General features: G+C 32.9%; 1 protein-coding gene across 1 annotated transcript in view; it reads left to right on the top strand.

Moving 5' to 3' along the window:
- The first annotated feature begins 323 nt into the window (after positions 1-323).
- Positions 324-25,232, top strand: part of LOC134684425 (uncharacterized) — a 45,893-nt gene continuing 20,984 nt past the window's right edge. The window contains exons 1-6 of the mRNA XM_063543709.1: positions 324-370; positions 1,174-1,244; positions 2,686-3,003; positions 4,557-4,685; positions 7,772-7,888; positions 17,980-18,048. Coding sequence (XP_063399779.1) covers positions 324-370; positions 1,174-1,244; positions 2,686-3,003; positions 4,557-4,685; positions 7,772-7,888; positions 17,980-18,048 — 751 coding nt within the window. The remainder of the gene's footprint in view (positions 371-1,173; positions 1,245-2,685; positions 3,004-4,556; positions 4,686-7,771; positions 7,889-17,979; positions 18,049-25,232) is intronic.

Below are 25,232 nucleotides of genomic sequence, written 5' to 3' on the forward strand. Positions count from 1 at the left end.
CTTCAAAGTGTACTATGACCTTGACCTTGTGATATTTCAAAGGACATGTGGTCCGGAGTTAATTGGTGGCAGTCCAATGTCTCTATGACTTCCTATTCTCAAGTTTTGTATTACATCATATATTTGATGATTCATTGTGACCTTGATGAACTTATAAATTGTCCCAAATTTGGTTTTTTACAATGTTGTCCTTCAACTGCAGATTATTTGAAATTTAACAGATTTGAAATATCTATTGTCTATTGAGCGGAGGCATGTATTTCTGAATCAAAAACAGCTTATCACCTGACATTTTCAGAAATTGGAAAGTGTAATATGGCTATATGTTTGACAAATTACCAAAAACTTTCAATGACAAACTAAAAAAAAGGTAAATTTGTAATTTCCATCTTTTACATTGACTTTGTAAGTTTCATAAGTTATAGTTTTATAATTGATATTGCTTCATTTTTGGCACTTTGCCAACTGCGGTTATTATGTATGTCAAATTGAACGTCTACTCAAAAATGAAAATTTCAAACCCTTTTTTTTTTTTTTTATCCCAGTGGGAAGGGTGGAATCATTTAATGCAAAAAAATCAAACTTCTCAGAGGGTAAGTATGTCGCATATCAAACGAAAGCGCACATTTCAAATATCGAATTGACGTCCCCCAAAAAATGTGTTGGGTGGGGTCGTACATGTAGAGTGCAAAAATTAAATTTCTTCAAAGATAAGGTTGTTGTATTTCAAATGAAAGATCTTAACGTTTACATTTATCAAATATCAAATTCCTATCCTCCAAAAATGTGTTGGATGGGGTTATTTAATGCAATAATCAAACTTTCTAGAACAGGGTGTTGTCGCATATCAAATGAAAGATCGTCAGGTCTACATTACATATATCATACTTCCAATCTCGAAAATGTTTGCGAATGGGGTCATTAAGTGTAAAAAGCGACAAGTTTCAGAGGTGCTTTTTTTTTTTTTTTTTACAGGAAAGACCTTTCAATTGTTGAACAAACAATTGAGATACTAGTAATATATTTGACATTTTATTCCGTCCGAAAGGGTGACTTGGATTAGAAAACCAGAATACATACATACATACTTTACACATTTTGTCATCAATCAAACATGTTGTAAGATACAAATGTAAGTGTATTTTATATCATCCCCTACATATTTTTTTGCAGGTGGAAAAGTCAGGAAATGTTAATGGAAATAAATCGAGTTATATTCATTGTTCTTGTTCTTTTTATACATGGTAAGTTGAAATGTGTGTGTGTGTTCTGTTGTTCTATGAAAATATCAAAAAAAGGAAGTTTTAATGCTGTAGAAAGCTGACGATTGATATTTTTACATAAAATAAGATCTAACATAAAAATATCGTCTATTTGATTTCCTCTAAAACAATTGCAAGGTAACATGTAAAAAGTCAAATCACAAAAATACTGAACTTAGAGGAAAATAAATTCGGAAAGTCCATTATCACATGGCAAAATCAAATAATAAAACGCATAAAAAACGAATGGACTAGAAATTGTCATATTCTTGACTTGGTACAGGCATTTTCAAATGTAGAAAATGGTGGATCAAACCTGGTTCTATAGCGCTAACCCTCTCACTTTAATGACAGTGTCATCAAATTTCGTTATATTTACATTGATGCGTTTAATAAACAGACAAAATAAAAAAAATAGTCAAGATATGGGTACATCAGTCATCATCGTATAACAATTTAAAAAAAAGGAACAACTTAATAGAACACAAAAACATCTTCTATCTACAAACACATTTCAACAAGATTTTAGCAGCTCGTTCTGTTGAGAATGTGTCTATCAATTATTGAAAATGGCTTTCATTGTTATATCAATATATCAATATAACTTTGGATATAGGTATTTACAGGTATAATATATATCTTAATTACCAAATAGATATAAGAAGATGTGGTTTGAGTGCCAATAAGACAACTCTCCTTCCAAGTAACAATGTATCAAAGTAAACCATTGTATGTCAAGGTGCGGCCTTCAACATGTAGCTTTGGCTCATACCAAACAGCAAGCTATAAAAGCCCCCAAAATTACTTGTGTAAAGCCATTTAAACAGGAACACCAACGGTCTTATCTATATGAAAACGAAAAACGAGAAACACTTATGAACCACATAAACATGCGACAACCACTCCACATCAGATTCCTGACTTTGGACAGGTGCAAACAATTTGAGCGGGATGAAACGTTTTAATTGTTCAAATCCTTTTCTCTTTTCTGAAACAATAGTATAACATCACAACATAGAAATATACACTTTAAAATATCAATTGGAATGACTTAACTCAATCAAAAAACGTAATACCACAAATTTGCAAAAAGTCTATATAAACTATAGGTACAAATTTGAATTATATCAACATCAATAATACATACATAAACATAAACTATGTGACAGAATAGCAGAAAGTACATTAATTCTTTAATTAATCATACTACATTTAATTTGACATAACTTCTAACACAATATTAATGCTTTTGGAATGCGCAATTGTGATACAAATTTGGGTAAAATGATTTTTACGTGTGATATACAACCATATCGCTGAGCTTTAAATTTTGACTTTGAAAACAAAACATCTTGATAGTATTTTCTTATACGGATGTTCTTATTATGATATAAATTAAAATGATGTTATGTTTTCAACACAGGCCGACATCTTTGTTCCATTGAAATGTGTTTTACTTGGAAGGTATCTCTTAATAGTCTTACCTTGATCTGCAAGTTGAACTCCCTTAAACATCGAATCTTTATTGACAATCAACGAAATGTGACTGTTGCGGATTGTTTTAAACGTTCATGTGATTCGTATTATTCTAACGGAAGTATTTCCTTAAAAAAAGAAAAAAACCAAACAATTTATATTGTAAAAGGAATAATCAATGAACATGTCAATGGAAATTGGACTTGCAGACATGGAAGAAATAAAGACACAGCAATTGTTGACGTAACAGTGTTAACCATTAAAGGTATGATCATGTATATAGCTGTATTTATTTAAATCACTTCATTATATGTATTGTAGATAAATGAGTATATCACAGATTATATTAGTTATTAAAACTGTTTTGTTTGAAACAGTCACATTTACGTTCATCTTTCATTCATTTTAGTTTTGGGATACACTTGTACAAATTTCCATTCTATTCAATTTTATTTCATACAAATATATGCATTTTATACTAACCTATGCATGCAATTAATATTCTTATTACAAAAACAGTAATACATTTTGTGAAATACATCTGTTGTACAAGTTTTATAATTTTGAATCTCATTAGAGGTTGAAAATGACACACGAACGTAACTCCAAGTAAGTACAGAAGGAGACAGATTATAACCAACCTATGGATGGTGTTATCGATGACATTTGTAGATGTTGTTCAAGTTTCAACAAAGTATTCCAATACTTTTAAAACCATACAATATGATATTCGATTCCTTCGCGCTAAATGATTTGTAAGTGACAAAAATCAGAAATCATGCATTTTTAATTATCAAATGGTTCTACATGTATGTTACGGAATTTCTAGTTAAAAAGAAAACACTAAAACCCTAGGAGTACTTCGAAACTCGGTAAAGAAATAAATTAAACATAAAATCATTGTTTACAAAATTATTACATGTTTTTGTTTATTTGTAACAAACGAAGACTTGAATACCTCCAGATATATTGGTTATATTGGGTAATACACATTTTATTGGAAATTTTATGCACTACTGATTACACTTAAAAAAGTAACTGAATGTGTCAGTTTGGATGCAGATGAACATGGTAGGAAAGGGTGTATTAATGTTTTAAGAATGTAATATATCATAATTTATCGTCTTAAGGTGGTATGGGTGTCTTTCGCCATCTTCGATCGTAAAAAACAGAGAATCTAAGGTCCATATTTTCTATCAAGCTAGTAAAATTTGATGCAGGAATGCAGATATTTAATGTGAATTTTCATTTAAAAGAACCAATTTATAAGAATATAACTAAGAATATTAATATTTTTACAAGTGTAGATTATTTTGTATATTTTTTTGAATATTTTCAAATTGGCAATTTAAGGGGAGGTAACTCTAAAACAGTGCATTTTCTGAAGGACTCTACATGAAATTTTCCTATTTTGTCTTTTAGCCGAAAAAACGTACGGTGACCCTATCTTTTCTTTTGATATTCTCAAAGCATTGTCTGAAAGCAATCTTTTCCTAATTCATTTTACAATTCTATCATTTTGTTTAGTTTCTATTCACAAATGTTGTTTTTTCCTGTATAATCCATACAAAATTTGTCATTTTGTCACAACCTGTAGCTTGAGAAAATGCGCGTCATATCATTTTTATGATATTTTTAAACATGTATCAATAGATACTACATTTTGACAAAGTATGAACAAATTCTATCATTTTTATTTTAGACTCCCATACAACCGTAAGCATGATATGCATGTGGTATAAGCCTCCGAATAATTAATCGATTTCAATAAGGAATCAAAAGAAAAAAAATACAACAATTTATTTGTTTTTTTTATAGATAGTAATAATATGAAAATCTGTAAACCATCAGTTAGTCATGATGATGACAGCTTACCTGACGCGAAGAATGAAATAGCCCACGTAAACTGTTCGAACACCAGGAAAGATGACCAATCAAAATCCTATGGTAAGATTGGTGTTTGATTCGTGTATCCACACTCGCACACACACACACACACACACACACACATTTACGCACCCTCCACATACTTTTATTGGTATTTCTTAATGATAAATTGAAAGCCAAGCATGCGCAAAGATAAATTATCAATCAATGGCAGAATGATATGTTTTACAGTTTCTTGGCCCATTTAAGTAAAAAGTAAAATCATAAAAATACTAAAATTAGATGCAAATCAATTCGGAAAGTCCATAATCACATGGCAAAATTAAATAACAAAACACATAAAAAACGAATGGACAAGAACCGTCATATTCCTGACTTGGTACAGGCATTTTCAAATGAGGAAAATGGTTGAAAGAACAAGAAACATTTGGACCCAAAATATTTTATGCACAAAAATGACAACAGTTTATTTATCTTTTGTCACTCAATTAACCGTCTGATACATTCTAGTCCGTCATTAAGCGTTAGTGCCGTGAACGATAGGTATGAAAGTTAATATACGAGATGTAACCACAACAATAAACAAGGATCAGTTCAGTATGTTATAATACACAAATAGGTAACAAGACTGAAACAGACAATATTACACAACATCATGCCATTTTTGTTGGTGCCATTTTTTGTTTGTTTTTATAGTGATAAAGATTATTACACAATGTCTACTGTTGTATCTTATTTTTTACATTTTTTTTTTTATTTTTACCTTTTATATCTGCTTGATTTACTCACACATTGTTGTCAATATAATGGAACTCTATGGAACTGTCATTTAAGTGAGAGGTTTATCTAGCTATAGCACCGGGTTTAATCCATCATTTTCTGGATAAAGAAATGCTTGCACAAAGTCAAGGACATTTTCTCGTATAGCGGTGCTAATTCACACTCTGCAAAACAGTCAAATTTGAAAATAGGTCACGTCATGGATGTTAATTCACAATTCACAATTCACAATTCAGGGTACAACGGTTATTAGTTAATTTAGACAAAAACACATCGGATTGATCAACCAATTATCGATTGTATCAATACAATTAAAGGTGTGTCATTTTTAATCTTTGCTCCTCTTGGCTCTGTTGAATATGGATTTTGTAACTCGCATCAACATAGTTAATAACATATTAATATACTGAACGGCTTTAGAAACGCAACACTAGATTATTTTTGTGTTATTTTTGAATAAACATGATGAATGTGTCCCCGTCAAAAGCAATGGCTGCATGTTACAAACGCCAAAATAACTGTCAGAAAGGTCAACAAATTCTGTCTGACATGTTTTGGGTTTTGTTTTACACCTTCTGGTTTTGCATTTGTTCAACCCATTAATTGATTTTGGCAATTATACGGTTGGAACTTGGGGGCTTTTAAGATTTTCCTTCAGTCGATTCTTTGGCAATTCAGTTGATGGGAAACATTTATGGCATGAATCTGTACTCAATGGCACTCGGCAATTTGATTAGCAGTTGACGTTGCGTCCGGAAACATGTCTGGCAAATGACGTTGCGTAATCAAATTCTGTTGACGTTTCATTATCACTTAACGTGTACCTGTTCATTGACGGCCAGCAACAAATCTTGTCTACTTGTATCGTTGTCGGAAGGACAGTTAGACGAGTTTCTGAAGTCATACAGTATGGTTGCAGCACGTTTATGTTTTAATGTCTGCAGTATTCTTAAGGGGTAATTCGGTTTTTTGTTTCTCAGTCTTGGCAAAATGGAGATGCAACATTTTAAAGCTGGTTTAAGTGAGGCAAAGGATTGAAAGAACTGTTTCACAAAGCAAAACAACCGAAACAATCTTTCATGGGTCAAAAATTTCGCTTTTAGAAATTCGTGCGACTTATAAAATTCGGTATGTTCAATAACCACAGGTTAGTCAGATTTAGATTTTTTGTACGGAGAAAGAAGTATGATAAGCATGCAAAGAAGTTATAATTATTTTTTAATAATTATATATGATTTAATAGCAATATTCAAATTGACATGTGTGTACAACAAAATTGTCCAACACAAGTTCATTATTTTCTAAAAAAAAAGAAAGTAAAATCACAAAAAAAAAATGAATTCTGCGGAAAATTCAAAACGGCAATATCAGAAGCTCAAACACATCAAACAAAGAGATGCCATATTCCTAACAAGGTACAGGCATTTTCGTATGTTGAAAATGGTGGACTTAATCTGGTTGTAAAGCCAGCTAAATGAAACTTAAATGAATTAAGGCTCTTTATGATCCATATAAAAATGACAATTAACAGTAAACCTTACGCTGTAGTTATTATGAACACCTTGGACGAACTGGAAGTCTTAGATTTTTATATATATATTATAACCCCATTACTGATTCCACCGAAGGATTTTATTTGTATATAATACCAATATATATAGATTCTTACAGTGATACCAGTGAAGTATCAGATTTAATCGAGATAGTAAAATCATCAATGTTAAAGTCCGAGCCTCGGCGCGGACTTTAAATTTATAATTTAACTAGCACGGCTGGATAAATTCAAGAAGCCAAGATAAACTATGTTAGAATCTGTTTCTTTAATGATTAAAAAATAAATTTTAATTTTTTGTTAAACGAAAATCCCCTTGGAGTGCATTCCATATTTCATTAAGTTTTTAATTTCATCAACACCTGTTAGCATATTTCGATTCATTCACTTATCTGCTTAAGGTTAAGACCATTAAACTCATCCAATCATCTTCTTCGATCACCGGCAATCACACTTTGATTAAATTTTGTATACAATGAGTGCAGAAAGCTTAAGGTATAAATTGTTAAACAATTAGAGAAAGCTTGATACAAAATAGCAATACCATGTTTTAAAACGTGTCTTATCAGTTTGTATATATGTAAGTATATTCAACGCAGGGGGAAATTCCTGAAATCAATCAAAAAGAAATATATCCAACAAGTTGATCTATGTCTAACGATCTTTCGCTAAGGTTGACCGATGTCAAATGTAGTTAAAACCATTTACACTGAAGTCGTCTTATTATTTTATTCTTTCATAAGATAAATTAAAAAAAAAACTCTAATGGAATAAATACTATTTGTTTCACCGTGTATTTTTTTTTTCTTAACAGATGAAACTTGTTCAACAACTTTATTTTGCTGGTTTATTGGAAGCTTTGTTGTCTCATTAATGCTCTTCAGATTATTAACATCGGTATTGGTGAAATGGTGTGGAATCCGCTTAGACGGTAAGGTAGAATCATATGCTCAGAAGACTAAAAGGACTCAAAAAAGATACCAGGCTCAAAGTGATATACACCTAACGCGCAATTCTTAAACATTTTACTCATTAGTGCCTGTATTTATACAATTTAAAAGGATGTACCAAAAACAAAGTTAAAGAGCTTTCAAACCCTAATTTCCTAAAAAAAATGGCCAAAATGTGATAGGCCTTTATATACCCCGGGGTAGAAATAAACTAAGTGAAATAATTCAACATTCTATATCAAGAGCAATTAACAAAAAATGGGATGGGTTTTGCTCATTGATCATAGCATTACGGAGACCTATGTTTGTTAACCTCTATGTCATTTTGTCTCTGGTTAAGAGTTTTCTCTTTGCCATTTACTTCACTTTTAGGGTCTTAAAAGACCCACCACATCTTTACCATGTTTACTGACATTAAAAGTTTGAAAGATTAATGTTTGTAATTAGACCGAGCCTCTAGCAATGATGCTGCGTATTTCTAAACTTTACAAATACCTTAACATGACCGTCAACAGAAATTCTGTTAGATTTCTTATAAATCACATAAAAAGGAATGACATTTTTATGCAAAACTTAAATTATATCGCAAGCAAAGCTCTGTCTCGTCTTTCCGACATAGATTAATTGAATTATCTTTCCTTGAATGCAAAATTCCATAAAAAAAAACCGCGTAAAAATTTAAATATTGAAAACAATCATCAAATATTTTGAAGAATTATCATATTTCAATACTGTGTTTGTTTATTGCCTTGCAAAGTTTAAAGAAAGGCTCGTAAAATTGGTCTGCATGCAGATAATTCATATTACATATAACATTTATTAACACGTATGCAAATAAATAAATCTCATATTATAACTAATTTAGCAAAATACAATGTCTAAGACATTTTCACTGTCTGTACAGTAAATATAAATCAAACAATACTTTTAAATCGCTGATCACATACTTCCTATTGAAATAAAATGTGTAAAAAACAATTTCTATTCGCAAAATAAACACTCTTGTTAACTAAATCGCAAAATTTATCAAACCAACACTGTTAGATCCTATATAATAATAAGAAGACGAAATATAATTGCAAATAAGACAACTATTCACCCAAGCGGTCTACGTTAAATCTAACTTTATACACGATCATGTGTTAATTATTTAAGGTGGCTCGTGGGTACAAAAATTTCAGCAAAAAATTAAACCTTTATTTTTTCATTACAAATTTTATATATTACACTATTAGTTATTACTTTATGATATGGTACAAAGATCAACCCAAAAAATCGATTTGGTTCGGCCCCAGATGACATTTAAAATGTTGATATCATTGAAAAAGCTCCAAATTATCTCCCTTTGGTGCAAAAATGCCATTTTTTGGCATTTAATTTCAAATATCTTTTTTAACTCATCGGTGACCTATATTTTATATTATTGTTTTCAAAAAGGCGGTACATAAACTAAATAATTGTAAATTTTAAGCAATTTCTTATATTAGGTTATTTTTTTATTTCGATTTTACCTCTATTTCTCTTATTAGTTCAACAGAAAAAAAGGACATTAACAAAAATGTATGCTTATTCTGGAGGCAGATTTTGAGCTTAAATTAACGGTGACCCCATTTTTTTATTTTCTTTTTCTTTTAAGTATAGGATAAAGCTCATTTATAGAAAAAATTAGCAAAATCCTATATTAGAAAAGAAAATTGATATATACCCAGGAGCCCCCTAATAAAACAAAACAACAAATAATAGGAGTTCAAAACATGTGAAAGCATTACGAATTCGTTTTGAATTTCATTTTAAATGTTTGATAAAATCATCCTAATTGGTTATGTATGGTCTGTTGAACCTTGCAAGATGCATCAGTAAGTGTTCTATTCAAGACCCTATTTAACAATATAAAAATGCTAAAAAGATGTACCGTTTTGGTTGTCTTGGATATATAAATACACAACTACGTCCAATCGAAAATGAGACGTTTAATTCATTGTAAGCTCAGTACGTTACAATGCATATACAAAGAGGAATCCATAGGGGTACTGTTTCTTTACAAAATGTATACCTTTGGATAACATTCTCTTATTTATGAGTTGAAGTTGCAATTCATGCTGTTATCCTATTTGATCCAGTCTACATATTATTGATTATCTTATTTTTATAATTAACATATGGCATTATCGACTTTAGAACGGCTTTCTAGGACACAACTACAACTATAAAGGACGAAGTCGTATCAACAGACCTCTACTGTAAACCTACTGAATAAACATCAGTACCTTTCTCGCCACAGCTGTCAACACAAACATTACAAAAAGTGTTGATCCCGTACAGTCAATCTGTCAAGAGTAAAGCGGATTTTTCCTCGCGGGAGGCGGTTACATGAACTTGTTTTGACCAAATGAGGTCACAAGAAATAGAAAATAGGTAAGGAGTGTTAACAACAACACCCGCACGGATCTATTTACATACAAACAGAAAAGGTGAAGCGAAAAGATCCGGTTGTTTTAACGAACGATTCCGCCTTTGCTTACATGTACCTCTCCCGTTTGATCCATGCCAATTATATTTTATAGTGTATTTTATCACAACTATATGATCTATCACCCAGTAAGATTTATCGTTATCTATTATTCAGACGTTTTATATTATATCTCATATAATGATTTATATATTTAGGCCACTATACCATGTGAATTTCATGCACACGTATACACTTTGTGGTTCTTATCCAACGCGATCATAGGTTTGAACGTTGTTTTCAATTTTGACCTGTAAATTCGAAGGTCTTTCTAATACCGCTTCGATTCTCAACATCACTAAAGATACATAAATTGTCGAAATCCGGATATGGTATACAGATCTTTCACCTCATGTTTGCAGTATACCATTTTTGTGTAAGTTTAGTGCTTTTGGTTTGGTATTAAATTGATAACTAAGATTTATTTTGTTACATCTCGTGATCCGTTTATTTGACAACCACTATGGTAGTCAGTAGTGATTGTGAACATCCGTTGTTTGACCTGCTAGTCAAATGCGTTTTGTTACTTTACTCTTTCATTTGTTTGTCCTTTAGAAATTGTCCTTTATGAAAATATTGCTTGTTCTGTACTAAGATCCCTTATCACGAAAACTGTAATGCATGCACACGTACAAAAATTGCGTTTTTTGTTTATCCACAGCAATCAAAGGTTTGACCGTTGATATAGGTTTGAAAGATGTTTTCACTTTTTATAAATTATACATAATAGTTAATAAACAAATAGTGTAACGGTGTAAACGGGAAAAATCTGATAAAAAATCTTTTGATTCTTATTTAAATAAATGTATGAATGTGGTAGATAAGAGAATATCACATTTTGAAAATAATTTAGAAGTAAATAATAGAGTACATAATACACCTATTTCCAGAATAAGAAATAAACTACTAATACTTTCAAAGCGGTTTGTGTTTGTACCGGCCGACAAAGCAGCCAACAATGTGGTTGTGGTATGACGTAAATACTACACGGACGTTCTTAAGAATGAAATTTTAAATTCATCTACATTTAAGTCCATCCGCTTCACAGAGAGTCATATAGTTAACAAGCATATCACAACCACATCAAAGCTTAAGGCTTCTTCTGAACATTTGAAGGTCCCTACTATGTATTGGCTACCTAAACTACACAAACAACCATTTGAATATCGTTTCATCTCTGCCTCTAGTAAGTGTTCTACAACTAATCTATCAGTGCTCTTAACTAGTTCATTAACTACTATTAAAGAGCTTATCATAAATTATTGTAATAAAATATATGAACATAGTGGTATAAACCATTTTCGGAGTGTAAAAAAATCTTTGGATGTTTTAAATAAATTGCGGGCTTTTGAAGGTCCTTTTGATTCTGTTAATAGTTTTGATTTTTATACTCTTTACACTACACTTCCACACTATCTTATAAATTTGTTGCAACTCATTTAAAGCCTCCTTCTCTAATGAGAAAGATAAATATGCTAGATATACTTACTGGAGGTGTGATGAGATGATTGAGGCTGTTTATTTTCTCCTTGATAATATTTACGTACGTTTCGGCAACAAAGTTTATCGACAGGTTGTATGTAACCCCATGGGCACTAATTGTGCTCCTTTAATAGCAGACTTGTTTTTGTACTGTTACGAATCACTGTTTATGACTAAACTCAGTAAAGACCCGTCAAGATTGCATTTAATTGATAAATTTAACAACACTTACCGTTATCTTGATGATATTTTTTCGTTAAATAATCAAGAATTTTCTCAATATACTGCTGAAATTTACCCCAAGGAACTTACTGTAAATAAATCAAATGTATTCGGTAATAACTGTCCTTCCCTGGATTTAGATATTTCAGTTTTAAACGGGAAACTACACACTAAAATTTACGACAAAAGAGACGATTTTTCGTTCCCTATTGTTAATTTTCCATTTTTAAATGGTGATGTTCCTTTGGCACCATCTTACGGTGTTTATATTTCACAACTTGTTCGCTATGCCCGTGTCTGTTGTGACGTTTTTGATTTTAACGAACGCAATCTATGTATTACTGGTAAATTATTAAACAAGGGATATCGTTACCATAAATTTCTTAAATAAAGGCAACAGTAGTATACCGCTGTTCAAAACTCATAAATCCATGGACAAAAATCAAAATCAGGGTAACAAACTAAAACCGAGGGAAACGCATTACATATAAGAGGAGAACAACGACACAACACCGAAACGCAACACACACAGAAACGGACCAAGCATCAGACAAAATACCACGAGAATAACATATATAACATCAAAACCAAATACATGAATTTGGGATAGACAAGTACCGTGCCACGTCTTATATTAATATTTCAAAAATAAGAGAAAACAAACGACACAACGTTAAAATGCAACACACACAGAAACGAACAATAATATAACAATGGCCATCTTCCTGACTTGGTACAGGACATTTTTAAAAGGGAATAAAAATGGTGGGTTGAACTTAAAACCTTTACTAAATTTTTCCATACATATAAAGATTTGGTTTTGAAGTTTGGTTGTACCTGTAGAAAAATTATTTTAAACAGGATAGCACATCCTCATTTTTACGGAAATGTTGTTAACCGTGCCCGGAAATTTAGAAATGATCCATGTAAACTTGTTGCTCCTTTAAATAATAAGTTATCAAAGGTACCAGGATTATAATTTAATACGCCAGACGCGCGTTTCAGACTTTTTTTGTGTCGGGAAATAAACTTATTCTTAAAGGTTACCTATTCAACACTGTGATAAGATCATTGAATATTGTTTTTATTGGTATAAATATTGACTTTGTTATAAGTAGATTGAAAGCTAACTAAATATTACTAGTATGTTATATACATATACATTTTCATGGATCTACAATCTGTCGATACCTGTAACTTGGCATTGCACAAGGTCATGTTTTTTCTCTGGCTGTTTATGACGTCTTTACACTAAATCCATTGTATGTTGGGTGTGTACGGATTGATTGCTTAGTCTTAGAGGCATGATTTTTTTATTAGTTATTAATGGCTTTGAACTAGCTGTCAGAAAACTGCGAATACTCTCAGATCTGTTCATTGTGTCTTTTTGTGTCGGGATGTATAAGTACCACTTTTATTTGTTGTCTATCTGATGAGTTAAGCCTTTTTCAACTGATTTTTATAGTTCGTTCTTATGTTGTACTGATATACCACTGTCCATGGTTAGGGGGAGGGTTGGGATCCCGCTAACATGTTTAACTCCGCCACATTATTTATGTATGTGCCTGTCCCAAGTCAGGAGCCTGTAATTCAGTGGTTGTCGTTTGTTTATGTGTTACATATTTGTTTTTCGTTCATTTTTTTATATAAATAAGGCCGTTAGTTTTCTCGCTTGAATTGTTTTACATTGTCTTATCAGGGCCTTTTATAGCTGACCATGCGGTATGGACTTTGCTCATTGTTGAAGGCCGTACGGTGACCTATAGTTGTTAATGTTTGTGGCATTTTGGTCTTTTGTGGATCGTTGTCTCATTGGCAATCATACCACTTTTTGATAAAATCCGGAGTTGATGTCAAAAAACCACAACTTGGGTTGATCACAGACCACATACTTGCTTGGATAAGGAAGTTAAGGACAGTTTCCCCTGAGGGCATTTATAAAAAAAACCATAGACCATTTTAGTCTTCATTACTATTCCAATACCAATACCCAATTGTTTCGTTCTAAATTCAAATTCAACATGTACATTGAGCTGCAAAAGTTTCTTCTCATTGATTTCACCTGGATAGATGCCCGCTTGATAAAGCTTGTTTGTATAGCGAAACATTGCGGTTATTTTTTTTTATCATTTTGTAAATATTTCAAACGTTCTAATATTTACATACTAAATAGTGTGTTAAAATTACATTGTTAGTCAATCTATAATTTTATTTGTGTAATTACATTAATCTCTGTACTGATAAATCCACACTCTCATCGAGTTATATGTCTTGTGCTTCTATTTATAGCTAGACACGTGTACTAAGTTTTCAATTTAGACTTGTTGATATTTTTTCGTTTGGGCTTGTATCATATTTTCCTCCGGTTTATATGAATCGTTCATCCTATTTTGACTCTTTAAAATTAAAGAGTCTTTCCTAAATTGAGATTTATAATATGGCCTTCCAAATACCGTTTCGATCCCTAACGTCACTGAAGAGACATGTGTTTTGCACCTCATCTTTGTGGCATTACATCTTTGTCGAAAGTTTTCTGTTAAGCATTAAATTAATATATAGATCCAGTTTGTTACATCTTGTGATCAATTGTTTTGGCAATCTTCAATGTCAGTCAGCAGGGTTTAAGAACATCAGTTGTTCGACCTGTTAGTCGAATGCATTTTGTTGAAATATTCTTTTACATTTTTTTGTCTTTTTGAAAATGTTGTTTGTGCTGTATTTAGACCCTTTTACAACGAAACTTGTTTTGCATGCAGACGTATAAAAATTTTGAACGTTTGAACGTAGTCTTCAATTTAGACTATATAATTTAGGTTAATTTAGGTTATATATATATATATTTATGCTGCAACTTGTTGTGTATATTTCTTAATATAGTAACATAGCTATATTTTGTATAATGTCATTTCATCATGAAATACTTTCTCCACAATCAGAGGACCATAAGTTTGACATTTGTGTTACGATTAAAAAAGCTATCATTTTATTAATTGAAGTTGGAGTATAAAAACAGTAAAACTTAATAACTTTTTTGAACTCGGTGTAACCTCGACCTTCCCCAGTTTCTCAGCTGCATACAAAAAAGTTTATGTTTCCCTGACATTGACCTTATATTGAATATATATATATTTAACACTCAGAAACGTTCCCCCCCCCCCCCCAACATGTCCGATTCCCCCAAACGTTTCGCATGACGTTACTAAACTGTAAGTTGTAAAACAGTGCCAAAGCATCATTTGTATAAACGTAAAGACGTGTCCATTTTTAATAAACACCCAAACCTGTTCAATCCCCCACACACAATCACAATTTCATTCATATCTATAATAAAATCAGTATTTAAGAGCACTTTGGAAACAGGTACATACTACAATGAAAAGAAATTTTACTTTACTGTTTGAAGTAAAAACGCAACCAAAACCAGGTACAAATTAAAATTACTGGTGGTCACTAAAATGGATGTATAACAGTAAAAATTGATGACTTCAAAATTGTGTAGAAATATGAAATCGGAAACCCGGTTTCATTTAAGATTATTACCGTTCTTTTCCGTATTTGGATACGCAAACGTCAAGTTATGGAAAGGATAAAGAAATAGCATTAACAATAATGTTTGTATGTAGTATGGAAACTATGTTGGTCGCTAAACCTACAAATTTCAAAATTCAACTATAATAAAAGCATGACAAGTCGAAAAAATACTTTTAACGACAATCGTCTTACCGATTGATTTGGCGGACTTTTTGAGGTTACGGACGATTGTAGCGCCACCTAATTAATTCCCCTTGCGATTGTTGCTGATAGAGCTTGAAGACAACAGACGTTTCCAAGGACTTGCTTTCCAACTGTAATGTGTCCATATTTTCATTCTTTACTAGAAATGTCATTCGTGTCAATATTATAAATACGTAGGTTATTTAGTTATTGCTTTTTCATTAACGTTTACTCTTTTTGCTATTTCATTAAAAAATAGAAAGTTACTATTTTTCTAAACCGGCAGAATAACCTGGGTAAAAGTTCGTTGTACTATGTTGGATGTAAATGTAGGCAGCCATGCTCAGTTAAATTTTAGATATAAAATCAGATACCTCCTGTAGGAAGAATTTTCCGTTCACTGCGCAATTCTAACTGAAGTCATAAAAAATCGTTTTTACTCGCTCTTGATTTTTCAAATTTATAATCCCAACTAGTGTTTATACCGAATAAGCGTAAACATTTAGGTCCAATCCTCAATTCCTGGTATGATAATAGAATCTATCTACAGTATAAAAAAGAAGATGCGGTGTGATTGCTTATGAGACAACTCTCCACAAGAGACCACATGACACAGAAATTAACAACTAAAGGTCACCGTATGGCCTTCAACAATGAGCAAATCCCATACCGCATAAACAGCTATAAAAGGCCCAGAAAAAAAAAGTTTATTTTTGCTAACATAACATCGTTCCAATAATGGATGAAATATTTGACACTGGACGTTATCTTGTCTCTTGTTCGTGTGTCTATAGTGATGCTCGAAACCCAAAATTCATTGAAAAAAACCCTGACAAAAATTTATGATTTGAAGAGCTTTTATCAGACTGAGAGTTGAAAAAAAGAAGTCAATTCTGTTGAAAGCCTGCCATGCAATATTCGGATTAATATAAAAGCATTATAGGAGTTTGTTGGTACACACTAATTTATATAGTAAACGATCATTTCAACTGTACAAGAATTATTTGTATGTTCGCTCAAAAAATTAATTCATATTTTACAAATTGAATTTACAATTATGATAACCATTTATAACCGCATTGAACAAACTAATGCTTATAAATGACCACTTCATCAACTGTGTACCCCATCATAGAATAGCTTCAATGTTATTTTATTCGGGAAATGAGTGTATTAACGCTAAAAAACGTGAAACGTTCTGGCGTGTAATATAGTGGACACGTTTTGGCGAATACAAATTATCGAACACGTTTGTGGTTCTAAAATCGAACACATTTGGGAATATTGAATATTACGGACACGTTTTGGGAAAATAGACACGTTTGGGAGAATCGGACAAGTTTGGGGTTAAGGACACGTTTTAGAGTGTTACATATATAATTATAATATTACTATACTGTTAAAAAATACTTATTCACTTGTGTAATCATTCACACATTGGACGTACGAATTGTTTTTTTTTCATTTAGAAGTTTATTCATAGGTGCACTAGCTACGAGATATAGACATTTTCTTTTGTTAAATCGTTAATGAAAGTGTAATAGTGAAATACACATTTGTCAAAATAAGCTAAGAAACATTGATGATCGACCTCATTAACTCCGTATTCATGTGAACTTCAATTAAACCCCTTAGCTAGAGTCTGGTTACATATAAATTGCGCGTGCTGAGTTATAAAAAGGAAATGAAAGTGAAACAAGGGTAAATCATTTGATTGACTGATTAGATCCACAAAAAAATCATTCTTATACAGATAAAAACGACGATTCACATATAAACGTATTTTTATACTATAATACGAAATTGAACAGACCTAGAAAAATCAAATTGCACGAGTCCAGTTTCTATTTCTATTTCTATTTATGTTTATATTGGTTATATAGTCATCAAAGGGCTTGGGAGGTCAACTCGATATAATTAGATTGTGCCTAGACTGAAATACATACGAAACAAAGCTGTATATCATATCTAACGAGCAAATACCCTGAAAATGTTTTATTTAATCCAATTTATAATGTGGAAAAATATTTTACTTAGTTATAAATCAAAATTACAATTTGAGTCAAATCGGTGACCATGAATTTGACAAACTCAAAACTTACAAATGCTTTGATGTTGAAAAATAAAATCATTTAATTTTTGTAGATAAACTAGATAGTGGTTCATTTAATTGTTTTACTTGCATTTGGAAATGGAAGAAGGAAACAGTCAATGGTATGTATTAATTATTTACAAATGAAACATATCAACACACTTTTTAAAAGAATCCGGCAAAATTGAGGAACTACACGGAATTTCTGCTGCACTTTCTGAAACTGACCAGTTATTACCAGTAATTACTAACTCTAAAATGAATTTTTACACTTTTTACTTACTGCTAAAAAAATGTTGTAACATGGGTGTCAAGTTGGTTATTCCCTATTCCCTATTCGTTACCTATTCCCTATTCCCTATTCGTTACCTATTCGTTACCTATTCCATATTCCCTATTCGTTACCTATTCCCTATTCCCTATTCGTTGCCTATTCGTTACCTATTCCCTATTCCCTATTCGTTGCCTATTCGTTACCTATTCCCTATTCCCTATTCGTTGCCTATTCGTTACCTATTCCCTATTCCCTATTCGTTGCCTATTCGTTACCTATTCCCTATTCCCTATTCGTTGCCTATTCGTTACCTATTCCCTATTCCCTATTCGTTACCTATTCGTTACTTATTTGATTTTTAATATCCTTCCCCCTTTTTTATTATGGCATGGAAATGTTTAATATGGCTGCCGTTACCATGGAAACGGCACAATTGTGAAAAAAATCAGTTTTTGGTTTTTGGTGAACTGTTTGGATATGCTTCAACTCAGAATCATCATATTTTAAAACAATATAGGTGCCCACTATATACAGGTGTTGCATGATTTTTGCGATCATTGGAACTACTATGTTGCCTTGGAAACTACACCAAAATTTTCAAAATTCTCAAAATGCTCAAAACTTCATGAAACTTCACAGTAATGATGAGCTATTGGTAGATGTGGCATTTGGAGTTGGAATTTCCAAAATAGGTCTTGTTACCATGGAAACAATGCAAAAAGGTCAAAAATTTCAAAAAAAAGAATTTTCAGCAAACTTGATGAAACTTTACAGGAATGATAACTGGCAAACCAGAGTTGGATTTTAAAGTTGGAATTTTCAAAATGGCCACCGTAACCATGGAAACAGCAAAAATATCAAAAATTGTAAAATGTTCAAACTTAATGAAACTTTGCAAAAATGTTACTAGACATCTGTAGATGCTCTCTTTGACTTTGGAATTGTCAAAATGGTTGCCGCTCACCTGGCAATAGGGGGAAGGGTGCCATCCGTTATTGCTAGCAATTACAAATCTAGTTGTTAATACGCTTATATATGGTAATAGTTCTGTAATGTTTATTGGTTGTTAAGGTAACAAACATAAAGAATCTTGTTGTGTAAATGCCTATTTCATGTAGAAGGAAGCGTTTTGTAGATTTGGACGTTTGGCGGGAGATTCAGTGGTTTGGTCCATCGGTATAGGGGTGTTTGAGAAATACTCTTGTGTTCGGTATCGGGAATATTTAGAGAACACCCCTATCTAGTAAATAGTGAATTCGCCCTAGAGTATATAAGTGGGTGAGGAATACAAATCGGGTTGTGTCGATGTTCTTACAGAAGAAGACTGTCTTACAATAAAGAGTACGCTACATAGCTGCAAGATTGTAAAGAGGACACCTTGTACTGGGGACAACTTGTACTGGGTACAAGTTGGTCTAACATTGGAAGATGGTAGAGCAGACTGTCTCACTCGGAGGACAGACTACAATAGTCCACATTAGTTGTTAGTGGCATACTGTCCCACTCGGAGGACAAGTTGTTCCAGCCCACACTGTCTGGTAGTTACAGACTGTCCTAATAGGAGTACAAGTTGTACCAGAGCGCACTGTCTGGTAGTAACATACTGTACCAGCCTGCACTGTCGTATAGGACATTTAGGACTATTAGGAGGACAGGCTGTGCTGTAATTATATTTGTATATATATACTTGTTTTATTGTTCATTGTTACTTTGTATCGGCAAGGAGCTAGTGTATATATTTTGGTTCATTGTGAATAATATAGATAGTTATAGTTTTTGGTAATGACGTATTGTTTGTGGACAACTTGGATCCAAGTATTTACTGGAACGTTCGTTTAAGATATAAACGCCTGGTTACACGTTACAGTTCTAAATTTGTTGAGGTAAAATGATCTTTTTATGACCTTATATATATATATCTTTATTCTCACAAACCAAATTACAAAGGTATAGAGATTTATTTATATGTGTTTGTGCTTAACCGATCCTTTTACTTGATGTTCGATACGCATTTGTTCCTTATTTGTTTTTTTATACGTTCTACCTTTTAACTGCTTTATGTCCGTATGTTTGAAGATGGATCTTGGTTCGACGGGATGAAATCACCGTGTAAGCGCTTGCATAAAAAAGAAGATGTGGTATGATTGGCAATGGGACAACACTCCAAATTAGACCAAAATGACACAGAAATTATCAACTATAGGTCACTGTACGGCCTTCCATAATGAGCATAGCCTAAACCATGTAGTCACCTATAAAAGGCCCAGACATGACAACCTCACACAATTCAAACAACAAAAGTGACGGCCGTATTTCATATACAAAAAAATAAACGGACAACAAATAAGAAACACAAAACAAACGATAACTACTTAATTTCAGGCTCTTGTCTAGGACAGGCACATACTAACATAATGTGGTGGGGTTAAACATGTAAGCAGGGTCTACATCGTTTCGGAGCATGCTATTACCTTGTTAAATTCGTTCCATCACTCGCTTATAATTCGCTTGTAATACGTGTATCATATGTTGCACCTTTTAAAACATGATTTTTAATTGTTTTGATGTCTTTGGTGGTGGATTTGGTTCTTAAAGGTGATATAACTCTATAAGCGCATTTGTACCCGTTCCAGCGCTCGGATAATACCCTGTTAAATATTCGTTACTTATTCGCTTTTTAATATGTTTGTTGTACGTTGCACCTTTTAGAAAAGGATTTTCAATTGTGTTCATATCTCTGGTGGTAATAATGTGTTCTTATAGATGAAATACCCCTATTAGCGCGTATGTACTCGTTCAAGCGCTCGGATAATACCCTGTTACTTATTCGTTCCTGATTCGCTTTTAATACGTGGGGTATACGTTGCACCTTGAAATCCATCGTTTTTTAATTGTGTTCATGTCTCTGGTGGTAAGAATGTGTTCTTAGAGATGAAATTATCCTATTAGCACGCATGTACCCGTTCCAGCGCTCGGTTAATACCCTGTTACCTATTCATTACCTATTCACTTATAATACGTTTGTTGTACGTTGCACCTTTTAGAAAAGGATTTTCAATTGTGTCCATGTCTCTGGTGGAAACAATGTGTTCTTAGAGATGAAATGACCCTATTAGCGCGCATGTACCCGTTCCAGCGCTCGGGAAATAACCTGTTACCTATTCGTTACCTATTCACTTATAATACGTTTGTTGTACGATGCACCTTTAGGAAAAGGATTTTCATTTGTGTGCATGTCTCTGGTGGAAACAATGTTTTCTTAGAGATGAAATACCCCTATTAGCGCGTATGCACCCGTTCCAGTGCTCGGCTAATACCCTGTTACCTATTCGTTACTAATTCGCTTATAATACGTTTGTAATACGTTGCACCTTTAAGAAAAGGATTTTCAAATGTGTTCATGTCTCTGGTGGTAACAATGTGTTCTTAAAAATGAAATAATCCTATTAACGCGTATGTACCCGTTGAAGCGCCCGGATACTTCCCTGTTACCTATTCGTTACTTATTCGTTTATAATACGTTTTTAATAAGTTGCACCTTTCAGAAAAGGATTTTCAATTGTGACTATGTCTCTGGTGGAAAAAATGTGTTCTTAGAGACGAAATAACCCTATTTATGCTCGTATGCACCCGTCCCAGCGCTCGGCTAATACCCTGTTACCTATTCGTTTCTTATTCGCTTATAATACTTTTGTAATACGTTGCACTTTTAGAAAAAGATTTTCAATTGTGTCCATGTCTCTGGTGGTAACATAGTGTTATTACAGTTAAAATGACCCTATTAGAACGCATGTACCCGTTCCAGCGCTCGCTTAATACCCTGTTACCTATTCGTTACCTATTCGTTACCTATTCACTTATAATACGTTTGTTGTACGTTGCACCTTTTAGAAAAGGATTTTCAATTTAATTCATATCTCTTGTGGTAATAATTAATTATTCTTATAGATGAAATACCCCTATTAGTGCGTATGTACCCGTTCTAGTGCTCATATAATACCCTGTTACTTATTCGTTCCTGATTCGCTTTTAATGCGAGGGGTATACGTTGCACCTTGAAATAAATCGTTTTTTGATTTTGTTCATCTCTCTGGTCGTAACAATGTGTTCTTAGAGATGAAATGACCCTATTATCGGGCATGTACCCGTTCCAGCGCTCGGTTAATACCCTGTTACCTATTCGTTACCTATTTACTTATAATACGTTTGTTGTACGTTGCACCCTTTAGGAAAAGTATTTTCATTTGTGTGCATGTCTCTGGTGGTAACAATGTTTTCTTAGAGATGAAATACTCCTATTAGCGCGTATGCACCCGTTCCAGTGCTCGGCTAATACCCTGTTACCTATTCGTTACTTATTCGCTTATAATACGTTTGTAATACGTTGCACCTTTAAGAAAAGGATTTTCAAATGTGTTCATGTCTCTGGTGGTTACAATGTGTTCTTAAAAATGAAATAACCCTATCAGCGCGTATGTTTCCGTTACAGCGCTCGGATAATACCCTGTTTCCTATTCGTTACTTATTCGCTTATATTACGTTTGTAATACGTTGCACCTTTAAGAAAAGGATTTTCAATTGTGTTCATGTTTCTTATGGTAACAATGTGTTCTTAAAAATGAAAAAATCCTATTAGCGCGTATGTACCCGTTGAAGAGCCCGGATACTTCCCTGTTACCTATTCGTTACTTATTCGTTTATAATACGTTTTTAATAAGTTGCACCTTTCAGAAAAGGATTTTCATATGTGTTCATGTCTCTGGTGGTAACAATGTGTTCTTAAAAATGAAATAACCCTATCAGCGCGTATGTACCCATTCCAGCGCTCGGACAATACCCTGTTACCTATTCGTTACCTTTTCGTTACCTATTTACTTATAATACTTTTGTTGTAAGATGAACCTTTAAGAAAAGGATTTTCATTTCTGTGCATGTCTCTGGTGGTAACAATGTGTTCTTAGAGATGAAATAAGCCTATTAGCGCGTATGCACCCGTTTCAGCGCTCGGATAATACCTTGTTACCTATTCGTTACTTATTCGCTTATAATACGTTTGTAATACGTTGCACCTTTAAGAAAAGGATTTTCAATTGTGTTCATGTTTCTGGTGGTAACAATGTGTTCTTAAAAATGAAATAATCCTATAAGCGCGTATGTACCCGTTGAAGCGCTCGGATACTTCCCTGTTACCTATTCGTTACTTATTCGCTTATGATACGTTTTTAATAAGTTGCACCTTTCAGAAAAGGATTTTCATTTGTGTTCATGTCTCTGGTGGTAACAATGCGTTTTTAAAGATGAAATAACCCTGTTACTTATTCGTTACTTATTCGCTTATCATACGTTTGTAATACGTTGCACCTTTAAAAAAAGGATTTTCGATTGTGTTCATTTCTCTGGTGGTAACAATGTGTTCTTAAAGATGAAGTACTAGTAACCTTATTTGCGCGTATAAACCCATTCCAGCGCTCAACTAATAACCTGTTTCCTATTCGTTACTTAATCGCTGATAATACGTTTGCTGTACGTTGCACCTTTAAGAAAAGGGTGTTCACGTCTCTGCTGGTAACAATGTGTTCTAAGAGATGAAATGAACCTATTAACGCGTATGTACCTGTTCCAGCGCTCTGCTAATACCCTGTTACCTATTCGTTACTTACGGGTACATGCGCGATAATAGGGTCATTTCATCTCATAGAACACATTGTTACCACCAGAGACATGAACACATTAAAAAAACGATTTATTTCAAGGTACAACGTATACCCCGCGCATTAAAAGCGAATCCGTTAGGAATAGGTAACAGGGTATTAGTCGAGCACTGGAACGGGTTCATACGCGTTAATAGGGTTATTTCATCTCTAAGAACACATTGTTACCACCAGAGACATGAACACAATTGAAAATCCTTTTCTGAAAGGTGCAACGTATTACAAACGTATATTAGAGATTTCCAATAAAATGACTTTACTCGACATAACCGACCTAACTCTACGTATGTCGTCCTACTGCAATGAAGCATGACGGAGGGGAGCATACACTGCATGTATGTTTTGCTCTTTGAACACGCATTGCTGCTGGAATATGCCTTCAGTAAAATTCACCCCCAACTATTTTGTTTTACTCTTTAGATATTTTGTAATTAAACTTTGAATGATTTTAATGACATGAATACTATAATGGAACAAGTAAATTAGCAACTTGTAATCAAACACACCCATCATTTCTTGTCATTTCACTTGACCCATATTTTAGTTCTTCTCTCATTATGAATTTTAAAAACTACCAAGACGACATTTAGCATACTTATATTAAAATAACGAATTCCGAAGCGAGAAGGTTGCCTCTTTATTGTTTTAAAAAGATTTAACGTTTAAAGTAAATTCCAACACACCCGAATGTAAAAGGTGTACTCGACTTTTAAAACAAAATAATATTTTTCTATAATTTAATTGAAAATAATTTGATGTGGGCAGAAATTCATATCAATGATATATTTTTCAAAAGTACTTTCTCGTCTTTACCTATACCAAATAATGGGTTGTGGCTTTTGTTTAAGTATACCTAAACTTGTATCCGAGGATACAGGGATAGTGGGCGTACTCCCCCTTTTCGATCGCTAAATAAGTTTTAAAATCTCATGTTTTCCACAATATCATTTTAGCGTATAATTGTCCAAATTGTTTTTTGCATCGCTTCGCTCGTCAGTCACCCTCTTTCAAATATCTTGGATCCGGCCATAATCACGAACTATATTGCACGAACAAAAAAACGTAAATGATTGTCGTTTGACTTTGATAAATACTTTAAAAAACAAACAATGTCTGAACATTAGGCATCTCGTATGTGATTTAAAAGTTTAAGACTACGAACTGAATTAGTCTTTTTCCCCGTGATTTAGTATATATAAAAAAGAAGATGTGGTATGACTGCCAATGAGACAACTACCCACAAAAGACCAAAATGACACAAACATTAGCAACTATAGGTGACCGTACGGCCTTCAACAATGAGCAAAGCCCATACCGCTCA

The sequence above is a fragment of the Mytilus trossulus genome, chromosome 9 (assembly GCF_036588685.1).
Source record: "Mytilus trossulus isolate FHL-02 chromosome 9, PNRI_Mtr1.1.1.hap1, whole genome shotgun sequence".
Classification (NCBI taxonomy): Eukaryota; Metazoa; Mollusca; class Bivalvia; order Mytilida; family Mytilidae; genus Mytilus; species Mytilus trossulus.